The sequence below is a fragment of the Amphibalanus amphitrite genome, unplaced genomic scaffold (genome assembly GCF_019059575.1).
Source record: "Amphibalanus amphitrite isolate SeventyFive unplaced genomic scaffold, NRLGWU_Aamphi_draft 000038F_arrow, whole genome shotgun sequence".
In the NCBI taxonomy this organism is placed as follows: Eukaryota; Metazoa; Arthropoda; class Thecostraca; order Balanomorpha; family Balanidae; genus Amphibalanus; species Amphibalanus amphitrite.
The window spans coordinates 727,588-741,883 of record NW_024881534.1 but is presented as its reverse complement, the minus strand read 5'-3'; the positions used below and the strand labels follow the sequence as shown (position 1 = coordinate 741,883).

Below are 14,296 nucleotides of genomic sequence, written 5' to 3'. Positions count from 1 at the left end.
TGCCTTTTGCCACAGCAATGATCATCCAGTCTTTTCCCCTCTATGACCCCAGAAAAACCCGACCCGTCCCGACCAGCCAACACGTCCAGCTGTCCCGATAAGGAGGGCTTTCAAGGCGCGGCCGGACCCTTCGGGCCAATGGATGCGTCATTCACTCATTCACAGGCCGTTACACAGACGGCGAGACGATAGAGAAAGGGGATAGAGTGCCGATCGTAACATTAATATGGCAAAATACCGACGATGATACAACTCTCTCTCGGTAGATAATTTGCGTCCAAATGTGAACTTACATCAAGAGAACATTCCCTCATAAGGTATGTTTTAGATTTGAGGTTCCAGCAATACTTCAGTGTCACTGCCCAGAACCGAGCTCATTGTCTTATCACTTCGTCATCTGCCACGACAAAATTGTCAAGAAAGATGCAATGGAGCGTGACAAGCGTAAAAACATATGAACAACTTATTATAAAACTGAAAAAACAACACCTCGAAAAGTACATCACCGTACGAGAATGACCGGCTTGAAAGACACATCCAACCGCATCAAAGTCGACTTCTCCGTGTAAACTCCCTCCCTCAGAAGGCTCGCTGTCTCAAAACTAAGGCATGGAGATTATTCTACTGTTCCAGGAACCCATCTGCATCGAGAGTCCACCAGTCTCGACTCTGTTCAGACCGCTTGGCGGGAGGATCTCGGCCGTCACAGCGATATGGCCGCCCAGACGGAATGGTAATTAGCTCCATGCGGGCTTCCGGGACGACCTAATCGCCGTCACAGACAGACGAGAGACTGTGGTCTGTCATAGATATTTATATCCAAAACGGAGGCCGAAATGAATCACAAGTCAACTGGGAAAAACTACAGATTTCACGTATATCGGGTATTTAGGGGAGGACTTGTCACGCATAGCGCAGGTTAAACCCAAACGGAGTTGGAATGCCGGGCGCCGGCCATAAAGGCTTTTGACCCCTGATATACGTGCTACATGCTAATCTTCCCCGCAACCACTTCGAGCCTTGATCTGTATTGACATACGCAATCGTGGTAGGTCCCGGATCGCAGCTGAGCCCATTTGCAAATACGCACAGGCCGTGAGGTAATAAGATTTCCTCTCCAGGCAGTCTCAGGTGGGGAGCGGCAGCAGCCAGCACACGACGGAAATGGAATGAACCAGCCGAATCCGAGACGCACTTTTGAGCAAGTCGTGGAAGTAAATTTATTTCAGCTGTAATTGAACATTTATCTACAACAGTTTGATGTAACTTATAGAGGAAATTCAATCATGGTTCCAGCCTCGCATAAGACGTAGAGAGAAGGTGCGAAGAAACGGAATCTGTATATTAATTCCTAAGGTAAAATCTTCGTCGAGTGGTCCGTGCGTCATTGCTGGCAGCCACCAGCAGCCTTTCCGTAGCTTACACTCCGTCCACTCTTCCCTCCATCCTTACCAGCGGGATGACGAAGGGCTCCTTGAAGCTAAGACACGAAGCCACTGTGAGCACGGGGTCCACGCACGAGAAGAGGGCTGCCATGATGAGCATCTTGCCCGTCTGCGGGTCCATGGGCAGTCGTGCCAGGTGGAAGCCCAGCGGTGTCAGGTGCTCGTCCGAGTCAAGCGCGCGCAGCTGACGCAGCATCTGTGATAAAAGGTGGGGGAGGGGGGGAGGCGATTATGGACATACACGGTATGTTGAGCGATGAAAATATTGGTTTGTTGACACATGAAAGAGAATTTCGAGTGGAGATAGCACACCTCTGAGAAAAACGATTGAAATCATATTGCATTTCACAATTCAAGACATTGACACAAAATACGTCAAACTGAAAAGGTCACCACATCATTTTAGACACTGATACGCACATCGAGCGAGAGTTTGACGGCCACAGCGGTCGGCTGGTCCATGGCTCTCTGCAGGAACGGCGCCACCGCCCCCAGCCGCAGGATCTTGATCTGGAGACAGAGCTCCTCCAGCCGGGTGCGGAGGATCTCCGGTACAGGGTAGTCGGCCAGCGCCGCCTCACGGGCTCGACTGTACAGGTGGTAACACTTGCCCGGCTGCACCCTGAGGAAAGGTGGGGAGGGGGTACGGTAAGCAGTGGGGCCTCGGGATGGATGCGATATTTACAGAGCTTGTGGGTAGTATATAAAAAGAAGAAAAATAATGCATTAAAATGTGTAAAATGACTTCATCGGTAAGTTTTTTTCTGACGATCACGCTCGTCCAGTTTTATGCTTGCCTTGTGTCTCAGTGCCCGTCACTGTCCGTTTTGAATCCTTAAAACACCAGTAAATTCATCAAAAACGTCCATCGATACTCGAAGCCACAAAACGACCACCACAAAACCCAAGGACAACAAAACTAAGGAAGCTCCCTAACACCTATCTGTCAATGTCCTCGTAATGCGATTTGAAAACGTATGAACGCAAAAGGTCTTTGACAAAAGGTCGCATACTGGCTCCAACGTAAGCCGTAAGTGTCATTGCGATCGCATACAGTGGCACCGCTATCCACATTCCTCTGTCGAGCGGCGGCAGAATCGCAACTACTCGCTGAATCTCATGCCCATACTCCAGCCTCATTTAAACCCCACTGACCGCCAGCGTCAGCCACAACACGCGACTCAGGCAGCCAGCCGTGCATTCCACAGTGCTATCAATCGATGCCACTGTATACAGGCCAGTAACCATGGCAGAACCGTCACACATCCATTGTAGCGGTAAGCGACCGCAACGCTACCTATGTATTGTGACACCCCTTTCAAGTGTTTAAGTGTACAGCGAAGAACAGGGTACCGGAAAATGAGTGATTTGTTGCGTGAAAAGGGATGCAGTTTAGTTTCTTCTGTGCGACAGTGAATTATAGGTATACTTCGCTAGGTAGCAAGTAGCCACTGAAAAGACATTGATCCGAGTCCAATGAAGTGCAACGGATCGATAGCAATGCGACAATGCCAGTACCAAAGAAACCACGTCAATGTGCCAGTCAACGATTTCCCGAAAAGGGACTGAACGTCATATCAGTCAGTTCAATTGACCCGACATCGCTTAGTTCAGCTCGCGGACTGTCAAACGCACCACACATATCTTACACGGAGTTTAACTTCATATCCAGGTTCATCAACCGTAACACAAGCCCAACCAGAACTTCAATCACGCTAATCCGATACATGTCACCACTCACCAGGCGTAGCGGAGTCATTGCAGTATCACAGCTTCCTTATTCATCCAAATCCTTCCTGTACGTCGCATATGACACATGACACATCACGTGAGCTCTACTACCCCAGCGTTTAACCCATGCGTCTACAACACGTGACTTTTGCAGCATCATAGCAAACGACGCGCCTACGACGGCGTCTCAGTCTCATGTCGGCCTCTCCTGTCATGTATCCAAAGGGACGTACTAGCCACTACAGTGCATTAGCCCAGCAGAGGATGGGGTCAGTCGGACGGACAGTCACTCAGGGGTGAGCAGACACCGGCGTCTACAGCACTCGGGCCGGGATTGTGCGTCAGTGGTCCCAAACAACGGACTCAGAACAACAGACAGCAGGCTAGACAACAAAGAGTAGACAGGATAATTAGGATTCCGATGGTAGCTATGGACACGATTCATTAGTTACACGTAACAAAAGACTGCCCGGATACAAACGAAGGCAATGGTAGCCCGTCTCTGGGCAGGCAGCAGAGAGCCAAACATAATGTCTGAGGGGGGACTAGTATAATCGTAATGAACGACGGTGACAAGTTGTTAAACTGGAAACTGTCTCAGGGGTGGGGCACTCCGCTACGAATTTGGGGAGAGAGGGAGGCAGGAAGGGCTAAGCTAAGGAGTGGGAGGGAGAGAGGGAGAAGAAGATCGATAATCTGAGGAAGAGGCGGCGTGACCGGAAGATCCTTAGAATGAGTCGCTGACTTTATTATCTCGCTTCTCTATTTCTCGTTTTCCGGGACTCCGGTCTTTTCTAACCCACAAACCATATAACAAATAGTCGCTAAAACTGAGCGCTACGGCTCGACCTTATCAGTGCATTTATTAGGCGTCTAATTAAGCGTACAGGCTTATCGCTCGCTGTTTACCAGAGTGTGACACATTGCAGAAAGTTATCAGCACAATGCATCAGATCGCGATGCTGGAAAAATACATTTGTTTAGCATACTAATAAGCAGTAGGTACTGTTCGCAAAAATGTTGATAGATCGGCATGTGTTGCAATTACGGCATGAAGTAATTGTAATTGTAATTGTAATTGTAAATTGTAATTTATGCAACGCTTGCAGCAAAACCACGTTACACCTACACTCTAGCCTCAATTTACAACAATATTAAGTTTCATAAGCAAAAACAAACAACGAGAAGGAAATTAATTCCGACAGCTACACGAAAATCCCAGAAGTGCTTTCGTAATTCGTAATTCGTAATTCGTAATTCGTTTATTAGGGCTGATCCACAGGTGGCTATTACGGCCCAGTCAATACAAGCAATATGAGAGTACCTAAGTCACAAAAATCATCATAGTAAAAGACACACAAAATGTACAATGGTACTAAAAAAAAAACACTCAGGTGGCGACATATCTCTATCGGAAGAACCGCATCAGCTGTGCCCTGGAGGCGGTCCCTGTCACCTCCCAGTATTTGAAATACGAACCAAGTGCCTTATGAAATGTGATGTGGCTTTGATTGAGGCATGCAAACCGCAAGGAACATAACACGTGCTATGTTCTCCTTGTAAGCGTGCATGTGATTCAGCATTCACACATCTACGGAAACTTGTGAACAGGTAAGCTCGCTTGCCACCGATCTAATATCCTAAGAACTGAAGGATTGCACGTTTTGTTAACGTCGCTGCTTACCTCCCTGCACGTCCACGCCGCTGCCTCGAGTTGGCCTTGCTCACCCATTCGGGCTTCAGTGTCCTGAGGAAGGATAGGACGCTCATTAGTTTAGCAAATAGCCGTTCCAATTGCGACTACCACAAATCCAAATGCATAGTTTGAAAAATCGAAGTTGACCCGTTCATTGTGATCGGAAACATAAGATAGCTGTCACGCATTGTTGTCCAACCTTCGTTTTAGCTGAGCATGTACGATTTTCAGAACGCATGATGTCCTCGGCATTGAAGTGGGACAAAAATAATGCGGTGATTTTCCATATCCTTTGTACTTTGAAGCGCCATTCAAGCCAATCACATATTCAGCGTCACGAAAAAACGGCATATTACCAGCAAACCCAGACCGAGAACGACAAAAGGATCGAATCGTTTCTCAAGGCAACAAAGGTAACAGTATCTCAGTAACGCACACAACCAACTACAGGGTGTCCCAAAAGTAGCGTCATCATTTGCTTTGGTCACATCTCTGAAAGTATACGATGGATAGAAACAAAAAAGATATCATGTGAAAGGACATTTTGTAAAATTATATTGTGATATAGATATGAGCCAAGGTATTGGTTCGTAGCCCCACATTTACGGCTTTTCCGCATGGCTACCATTTCGGGTCGCGTGCATGAATAGACTGCCTTTGAATTCCTCCGCCATTCTGGAGCGATTCTTTGATGCGATACAGCTTATGTTTCCTCGGATGGCTCATCATTTAGCTCTTCCTAGCTCGCTGGGTTGTTCTCAAAGACAACCTTTCCGATGTGTACCCAAAGAATAAAAATATTGAGGTGTCAAGTCAGGTGATGGCAAAGGCCATACGATGGCGGTACCCTCTGAAAATTATCCGATTTCTGATCCACTCTGGGAGACAATGCATAGTCTTCAAGGACGGTGCAAACATGGTCTCCGTCCTGCTGAAACCACTGCTGGTTGATGGTGTCGACATAGCTGCGCTGCGGCGAGCGGAAGAACCACTGGAGGACCATCAGCCACTTTTCTTGGTTTTTCGTTACCGGATTCCCGTTGTCGTCTTCAGGACCTCGAAGGACAAGGGGCCAAGTATACATGCCCTGTGCGCATACCTATTACATTTTTTTCTGGCGTTTTACCGGTTGCAACGAAGCTATGAACGACTTCAGAGATAGAGCGACCTGATAGGGTCTTCTTAGGGCCGAAAAGTCAGCGGTATTTACGCTGCATGTTCCAATGACGGACCCTCTCTTAGAGTTGAAATTCGATCACTTTAGTTTTCTGCTTACTGCTCAGTGTAGTTATCATTAGAAATGAAATAAGTATGCCAGCAAATAATTTTATAAATGTACCTTACACGTCCTAAAACTTGAAGTTATTCGGATTCTTACTTCTCGAGATATTTCAATTTGTAATCATAACCTTACTTTTGGGACACCCTGTACTAGTCGAAGTCAGATGGAGCTAAAAAAAAAATTATTTCACTAGCTGGATATTCCCGAAACCTTTATCCCGCAGGGCGCAGGCCATTATCTGAAGCGTCATCGCTCATCCGAGATCCGCAAAGAAGCAAACCGCTCACATGCATCCGACGTTGCGATTTTTGTCGACGTTCTTCATCTTGACCTTGCCGCCGTCGACGACGAAGACGACGTCGTCGATGGTGATTGAGGTCTCGGCGATGTTGGTGGCGATGATGATCTTCCTCTGGCCGGGCGGCGGCCGCTCAAACACCTCGCGCTGCTCGATGGTCGGCATCATCGAGTGCAGCGGCAGGATCAGGTACCGGCTGCCTGTCGAATGAGGAAAAAGGAGCGCGGGAGGTGGAGTTACAATAAACTATAAATTGTTTTTGAATCAAATATCAAAATCAACTAGGTAACCAACAGCTAGACGATAGGCAAGTTGGAAGCAGACGAACAACGCGCAAACGTTCCTTGGTGGTTGCAAACTATTGGCAACAGTCAAACGCCGGAGCTGTAACCTCAGTCCGATTTTCGGCCACCGTCTGTACATTCAATGCGCTGCTCTGAATCAACTGACGCATGCGAATACGCTCGCAAAACATCAAAGCTTCAAGGCTCAAGCAGAGATCAAACTGCGCAAGTTCTTTCATGGCCAGACGCAGAGCGCGGCCTAATCACATTTCCATCCTATCGAATGGTCCATTTCACAGCCGAATGACGCAAATCGGCTCTCAAATTACCATCTCCAGTGATTTAGGATCTAACGAATATCATCAAAGTATGCGTATCTACCGCATTAACTTTAGATTGAAACTGGTACCCGACAGCATGGTCACGTATCGATATCATCAGGATCTATTTCGGATGCAACCATATATCTCCCCATTGACTTTAATAATCATTAGTGGGGTGACTGCAATCATCGCACAGCAATTAGCGCAAATTGACTCATTTACCGGTACACGTGTGTGGGCGGTCCGCCCGGGCCGGATCAGGTTCCTCTAGAACCCTTCCCCCCTCCCCCTACACTGATCCACACGAGCACAAAGCTGCGAGCACGGGTTTTACCGAACCGGAACACACGACTCCAAATTGGCAGGGCAATGAAGCGGTGGGTATCGGTATGGCAGTGTAATGAAGCGAAAAGCGGTGGGTATCGCCGCCGTGACCATTAAAAAATTGACACCGAGCCGCGGAGGTCACGCCTCGGAAACGTGACCGGTAGCGGCGGTGACGTCACGTGACGTCACCAGAGGCATGTGGAGGCGGGTGTGTAAGATAGCGTTACAAATTACCGACACATATAGAGTTACAGGCGATTGTGTACTAATTGAGCAGCAGTTCCTATAAAGAAACTGTTAATGACCGACATCCGACCGGACTGACTTAGAAACCGTCCGACTCAAAACACCGTGACTCACCGACTCTAACTTCCAACTCACCGACTCTAACTCCCGATCTACCAACTCTCACCCCGACTCACCATCCCCCAGCACGGGATCCTCTTTGATGGCCTTGTGCACCTTGCCGATCTCATCCCAGCCGCTGAGGAAGACGAGCACGGCGCCCTCCTGCGGCTGTTCGCGGAGACAGACGTGGCGCACGGTGGCGACAAACAGGTCGGGCTCGAACTGCTCCGACTCGGGTACGGATAGCGAGCGAAGCACCTGATCAGAGTACGGCCGAGCCGCCGGCGGCGCGCTGGCCAGCTGACTGCGAACGGGAGGGGCGGCGGCAGGTCAGGGAGGGTCAGAGGCATGGTGTTGGGCGATGAGAGGGTTAACAATGCAATCTATCCGTCTCACAATATATGTAGACATCAAAAGGTTGCATACTATTATTGAGAGACACAAATAGATAGGTATGGATCATGTCAACATCCGGAGCGCGAAAACAGCTCCACGTTAGCATCTTGTTTTCGTTGGGTTAGGCCCTTTCGGTCCAATGACACCATTGCAGAGCCGGGAGGATGATAGAAATTAGGGGGAGATAATGGTCTGGGCAGGCACCCTACTCCTAGTGAATTGCCCGGGCTGAGCCCGTCCGAATGGACAGGCCGCCCAGCCCTCAAGCACTCACTGCACCCGGCTACGGGGTCCCGGCTACGATAGCGGCACGCTGCTCTCTCGGGAGCAGCGTTCCGCTCCAAGGGAGCAGCCCGCATGAGATAAAGGTGCCTGTCCAGCCCGGATCAGGAGTTGCGGCGTGGATGGAAACTGAGGATGGAAACGACGGAACGGGTGACCGTGAGGATCATGACACAGACCGGCGACTACAAGTCACTGATACCACCTGCAAGAAACCAAATGCCTCATCAACAGTGTAGATTGTTGAGGGACCGTATAACCACATCAACACGACAGCGATGTCAGAACAACCCACCTGACGTAGGGATCAATCAGCTGACGGAACTCCGCCGTCCTCTCGGCGTTCTCCTGGCGCTGACTCCAGCGTGGCCGGCCGCCGCCCTGAGAGCCACCTCCCGGGAAAAACTGGAACCTGAAGTATAAACCACCAACCACCAGGGTTAGATGTGAACGAGAACATATCCAATGGTCCGTGATCATAATAGGTTGAACGATCTTCATCATCAAAAATCGCCCTAAAACACATAAGTTTCCAATAATAACACCAGCATGCCATACCCCTCAATCAAACTACAGCATCAGCCATCTGCACAATCCCTCCCCCATCCAGGCAGAACTCTCCCCTCCTCCATCCACCCGAGCGCGTGCGTTACGTACCCGGTCATCTGTAGCACGTCCTCCAGGTAGAAGGCCTCCACCGGGAACGCCCTGCCGGGGATGTGCGCCATCGGACAGTTGTTGAAATAGGCGGAGAACTCGGCCGAGTTGATGGTGGCACTCATCAGGATCAGCTTCAAGTCCGGCCGCTGTGCAGGCGGGGGGGGGGGGGGGGGATGAATGAATGAATGAATGAATGAATGAATGAATGAATGAATGATGTATTTCGGTTTCGGGGGGGGAGAAGTTAATTATGTAGTGCAAATTATGCAGCCCGGGCTATAAAGATACCCATAACTTTATAAATCACTTTTTTCAATGAAATTATGACTAAAAATCATAACCTAACGTCGTTATAAACTAGACGTTATATTCAAATGCATAATAAACTTGAAGCTAAAACCCCTGTTCTGCTCAGTCATACGCCAACCACACTGCAAACACCGTTCATGGAGCCCATCCGCCAGCGCTCCCTATCCCCGCAGGACTCCCAGCATCCCGTCTCACACACACTGGGAGTCCCCTCTCCCCCCCCCCCCCTCGCTACTGACCGTCGGCAGGATGCCTTTGACGATGGTGACCAGGAAGTCGCTCAGGGTGTCCCGCTCGTGCACCTCGTCTATAACTAGGTGGGAGACGCGCGCCAGCGTGGGCTCCGTCTGCATCCGCTGCAGCAGCACTCCGGTGGTACAGAACAGGATGGAGCCCTGCGGGCGCGGCTGGCGGCTGAGGGAGGCAGACGGGGAGAGCTGTGAAGGTCGTCACGGACACTCGGTGAGATTAATAATCTGGATATTGAGACGTTTAACCGCATGCGAGTCGGGGACTCGGGGAAGAGCTCTTTTGCCACTTTTGAGCACACTGACAGGTGTGATGCGTTTAAGAATTCCATGTTCACGTGCCCCTCCCCCCCCCCCCATGAACTCAATGTAAGGAACTCTGAACAACATCTATTGTCGCGTAAACCTGCGGGTCAAATGTTTACGCCTTCCCTCAACTACCTAATAGTACGTTTTGCCTGCTGTAACCCTATTTGTTTCACCAGGCTTCTGCCCACAGATTCTATAAATCCTAAAATCCAACACATTCACGGGCGCGACACTTACTGGTCCAGTCGGATGGCGTATCCGACCTGGCCGCCGCCTGTGGAGCTGACGGTCGCGCCCCGCTCCCTGGCCACCCGCTCGGCCACTGTGACTGCGGATATCCGGCGGGGCTGTGTGCAGACCACGTGACAGAGCGAGCCGCGTCCGGCGGCGGCCGCCTCCTCCAGCAGGTACTGAACCACCTGGGTGGTCTTACCACAGCCTGCAGGAAAAGCGAACGAGTGTTATACCAGTATCGTACGTCGGGCGAGAGATGCTTAACTCTGCAAGTCCTATAGATATTTACAGAGCTAAACCCAGGCCGCTATAAAATGTTCCCAACTAAAATGATATCACGCTCTCTCTTACGAAAGGTGGTCGGTTTAAGCACTGCATATTAGATAACGTTCACATTGTTTGCCTGTTTGAAGGTAATAGTTTTCCGACGCGTCTACAACGAAGCCGCTTTGCGCCCATTTTCACCCCCCCCCCCCCCCTTCAACGATATATCACCCACAACTCTCTGCCTCCCATCCCCAGTCTTACCAGTCTCGCCGCTGATGACCACCACCTGGTGGTGGCGCACCAGCTCCAGGATCTGAGCGCGCTGCTGATGGGCCGGCAGACTGTGACGGAACTCGTCCAGCGGCCCGGGCCGGCCGCTCTGCTCCAGCAGCTCGGCGTCAATGGCAGACACCCGCTGTAACCCGTCCCGCTGCGGGTCGTAGCTGGGAAGAGGGAGGGGGTGGGGGTGAGCTGAAGAGAGTAAGCGATGTTTATGAATGGTAGTTACGCAATAAATCGTTGATACTGAAAGCTGTAGTGAGCCAAGATAACAGAATAGATCATAAGCATAAATGAACAAAAATGTGTAGTGGAAAGTGATTCACAAAATCAAGCGCCAAAGTATGCATTACAACATCACTTCAGCTATTAAGAAGGTCATGAATGAGCATCTTCTGAAATCTGAGCAATGGTGACAATCTCGATGGCATAACATAGGCAATACATTCGGTATGTAATCTTTTACATAAAAGGCCACATTTTTTTCGACTGAGAGTTCACATTCTCATCGCCTAGACCATGACTCCAACCACATGCCTATCCTGCACCCGTTCCCACCTGAGGTTGTCCCAGTCGCGGTCCTGGTTCCCGATCAGATTGGCCAGGAACTCCTGTTTGAACCGGGAGTCGGCCAGATGGCGGTACTTGTCCGCCAGCGACGGGTCCAGCTTGCTCACCACGTCATCGACTTCGGGCGCCGGTAAGTCGTCGGCCGCCTCCCTCTCTCGGCTACCGTCAGCTGTCAAACTTTCACACTTCACAGAACCGGTGAAAGATTCCGACTTCTTCAAGCCGTTTCCAATACCTTCACCCTTTGTGGCGTCTTCTGCCATTTCTTGTTTTATTTTTATGTCATCCGTATCCATTTGCTCTTCTTGTTTGACCGTGGCCGCCGTAGCTGCCTCTTTGTCGGCAGACAACGTATTGCCTGCCGACGACAGATCAGTCATTGAGCCCATCTTCGCCTCGCTCTCCGTCTTATCGTCATCATCTGGGATCTCGGTGAGCCGCGGGTCCGCCTCGTAATCCTCCCCGTACACATCCAAAAACGTCGGCAGTGTCCCAGCAGCATTCTCCTCCTTTGCAGATGGAGCTGACGATGGCGTCGACACCGTCACGGCCGACGGGGCCGGTTCGGCCGGGCGCGCGGTCGCGGGGGGCGGTGACGGCGGCCGTCGGCCGGACCGCTCCAGTACAGACCGAATGCGCGTCTCTCGCTCCGGGTCCGAGCTCAGCGTTTGGCACTGCATAGAAACAGAGAGAAAAGTCATGGATAGAGGTCACATTCGAAATCCAACGGGTACAACGGCAAACAATGCATGTCGAGGTCATAACAGGAAAACAGGACACTGACAGTGACTAAACGAAGGAGCAGAAACACTGAATAATAATCAACAGAAATATCAGGCATAAAAAGCACAAAACACTTTGAGCTCACATGTCGATATTTGCGCCCTCCGCCGCGACCGCCGCCGGCCCTCAGGGAGCGGTCCCGGTACCAGAGGCCCAGCGCCCGCCCCCGCAGCCCGGGGGGAGGACGGTCACTGTCCTCCTGGGCGGCACCATCCGGAGAACCAGAAGGACCGGGGTACGGCCGCCCGCCGCGCGGAGGGCCGCCTCGCCAGCCGCCGAAAGGTGGACCGCCTCGTCCGCCACCGAAAGGTGGGCCGCCCCGCCAGCCGCCGCCACTACCGTGGCCTCTCCAGCCTCCTGGGGTAAAGAAGGTAATAGAAAGGGTTTAAGGTGGCAGACTGAAGGCTGGGTGACAGAATGCAATCTTAAGTGCAAGGAAAATGTATTTATTTGAACAGATTACCCCTATCTAGGTGTTACTTACTTTGTCTGTGACTAAAAAACAGCGAAATCTGCATATCATGTAAATAGTCACCTATTTGATTTCAAAACAATGTAAAGAAGTGATGCATGATGATTATGATTCCCTCATATGTTGTTATACAGTCTGAGTCAGGGCAGTCAGACTGTATACAGTAATTACCTCTGCCCCAAGGTCTCTCCATGGATCACCACAGAGCTTCTTCAATTAGTTGGCAGTTCTCAGTATTGCCTGGAATAAAGGAGAGAGCTTGTAGCACTCCAAACTCAGCTAAAGTCATGAGGCATAAAACCATGGACCCTGACCTATTCAGATCAAGCCTGAAGGCAGAAGGTAAGGTCACATATCTAGAAGAAGCTCCCTTCCCTGAACAAGACACTCTCCATCCAGCAGTTGCCAGTTACTGTGGGTATCATTTTAGTCAATGGTTATAACAGCCTCTCTAATTTTCTGGCCTCCTGGGTCCTGGGCACAGCCATTGGGCATTGTGCCCAAGACCCAGCAAATGCAATGACATATTCTGTTTCCTAAAACAATTGTAAGAATAAAACACAAGGCACCAAACAATAGCTCATGAGGAGATGTTTATTATCAGTTCTTGAATTACTTGCTTTGTCTATATCTGGTCAGCAGCCTAATCTGTACTCTGTGGTTGTACTGCATCATGTTTCCAATTCAACTGCAACATGTGTAGCCAACAAGGGCCCTGTTCGGTCACTGTTTTTATATCAGTGTGCTGTTGGTTTTTCCCCATACAAGGAAGTTATTGCTGGCGCTTCTTGGCCTCTCAATGATCTAACGAATAGACCACTTGAATTCAACCAATGAGGAGCGAAGAAGTAGCAGCATGCTCGCAGCCTGCTGATAAATAAACGGGGGGCGAACAGACCTAAGGTATTGATAAATTGATATAGCAGGGCAATATTTCACTGGACGCTGCTACAATGTTGGAAATAAGGCCCTTTGTTGGTCCCAGTGGCCAGTCGGGTCTAAACGGTTTTGTTCTCCATTACAAATGTATACTCCAGCACCTGAAATCTCTTAAATTTCCAGCCTGTGTGATAAAAAACTGCTTTTATTACGCCTAAAACATGCCGTTATAGCATTGAGAGAACACATTTTATCAACTGTCACATTTAGTAGGCCAAACATGTGATTTACCTGTTGAGTGTTCTAAAAGCTGGATGGTTCTCAGACAGATTTAATTATCCGGGACCAGGACCAAAATTCACAATTCCAACATTGCGCTGCTACCATGCTGCTATCATGAGTATTTCATGAGCTGATGACCCACACTTTGGGGCAGTGTTGGAGATCCAAGATAGGAGTTTGTTTACCTATATCTTGATCTACATGGAAGCCCAATTTGACATGTGATAGCAGCATGATCCCCAAATATCAGTTATCAGGTATCAGGTAACATAATGCCCAAATCTTCCAAATTTCCGGAAATGCTGAACCTTTCAACACACACCATGAATGAATGAACTCTATAGTCTATGCAGCTATGCACGCTATGCACGCCAAGATGCACGCTAACTCTATCTGTAAGAATCTTGAGCTCTACGCCAAGATACTCTACGCTGGCTCTACCGTCTACCTCTACGCCCAAGGCCGTATATCTACGCCACTCTACGCAGGGATTAGGTTGTTGTTGGAATAGGACGCGTAGAAAATACGCAGGGATTAGGGATTTTTTTCATGAAAAGCTGTTTTGCAACTAATGCGCCACAAATGAGGCACA

At 49.7% G+C, this 14,296-nt stretch overlaps 1 protein-coding gene across 6 annotated transcripts in view; it reads right to left on the bottom strand.

Moving 5' to 3' along the window:
* Positions 1–14,220, bottom strand: part of LOC122373157 (ATP-dependent DNA/RNA helicase DHX36-like) — a 57,478-nt gene extending 43,258 nt beyond the window's left edge. The window contains exons 1-14 of one of the 6 annotated variants that reach the window (XM_043351016.1): positions 14,189–14,220; positions 12,715–12,783; positions 12,157–12,428; positions 11,277–11,962; positions 10,701–10,882; positions 10,176–10,377; positions 9,621–9,795; positions 9,070–9,218; positions 8,708–8,824; positions 7,809–8,038; positions 6,442–6,652; positions 4,861–4,923; positions 1,866–2,067; positions 1,453–1,641 (exon numbers count right to left, since the gene is read on the bottom strand). In XM_043351016.1, the coding sequence (XP_043206951.1) occupies positions 1,453–1,641; positions 1,866–2,067; positions 4,861–4,923; positions 6,442–6,652; positions 7,809–8,038; positions 8,708–8,824; positions 9,070–9,218; positions 9,621–9,795; positions 10,176–10,377; positions 10,701–10,882; positions 11,277–11,962; positions 12,157–12,428; positions 12,715–12,736 (2,700 nt within the window). In that variant the 5' untranslated portion in view covers positions 12,737–12,783; positions 14,189–14,220. Of the gene's footprint in view, positions 1–1,452; positions 1,642–1,865; positions 2,068–4,860; positions 4,924–6,441; positions 6,653–7,808; positions 8,039–8,707; positions 8,825–9,069; positions 9,219–9,620; positions 9,796–10,175; positions 10,378–10,700; positions 10,883–11,276; positions 11,963–12,156; positions 12,429–12,714; positions 12,784–13,713 lie in introns of all 6 variants that reach the window. The other 5 variants (XM_043350980.1, XM_043351010.1, XM_043351001.1 and 2 more) reach the window with 5 other exon arrangements.
* Between the last annotated feature and the right edge of the window lie 76 nt (positions 14,221–14,296).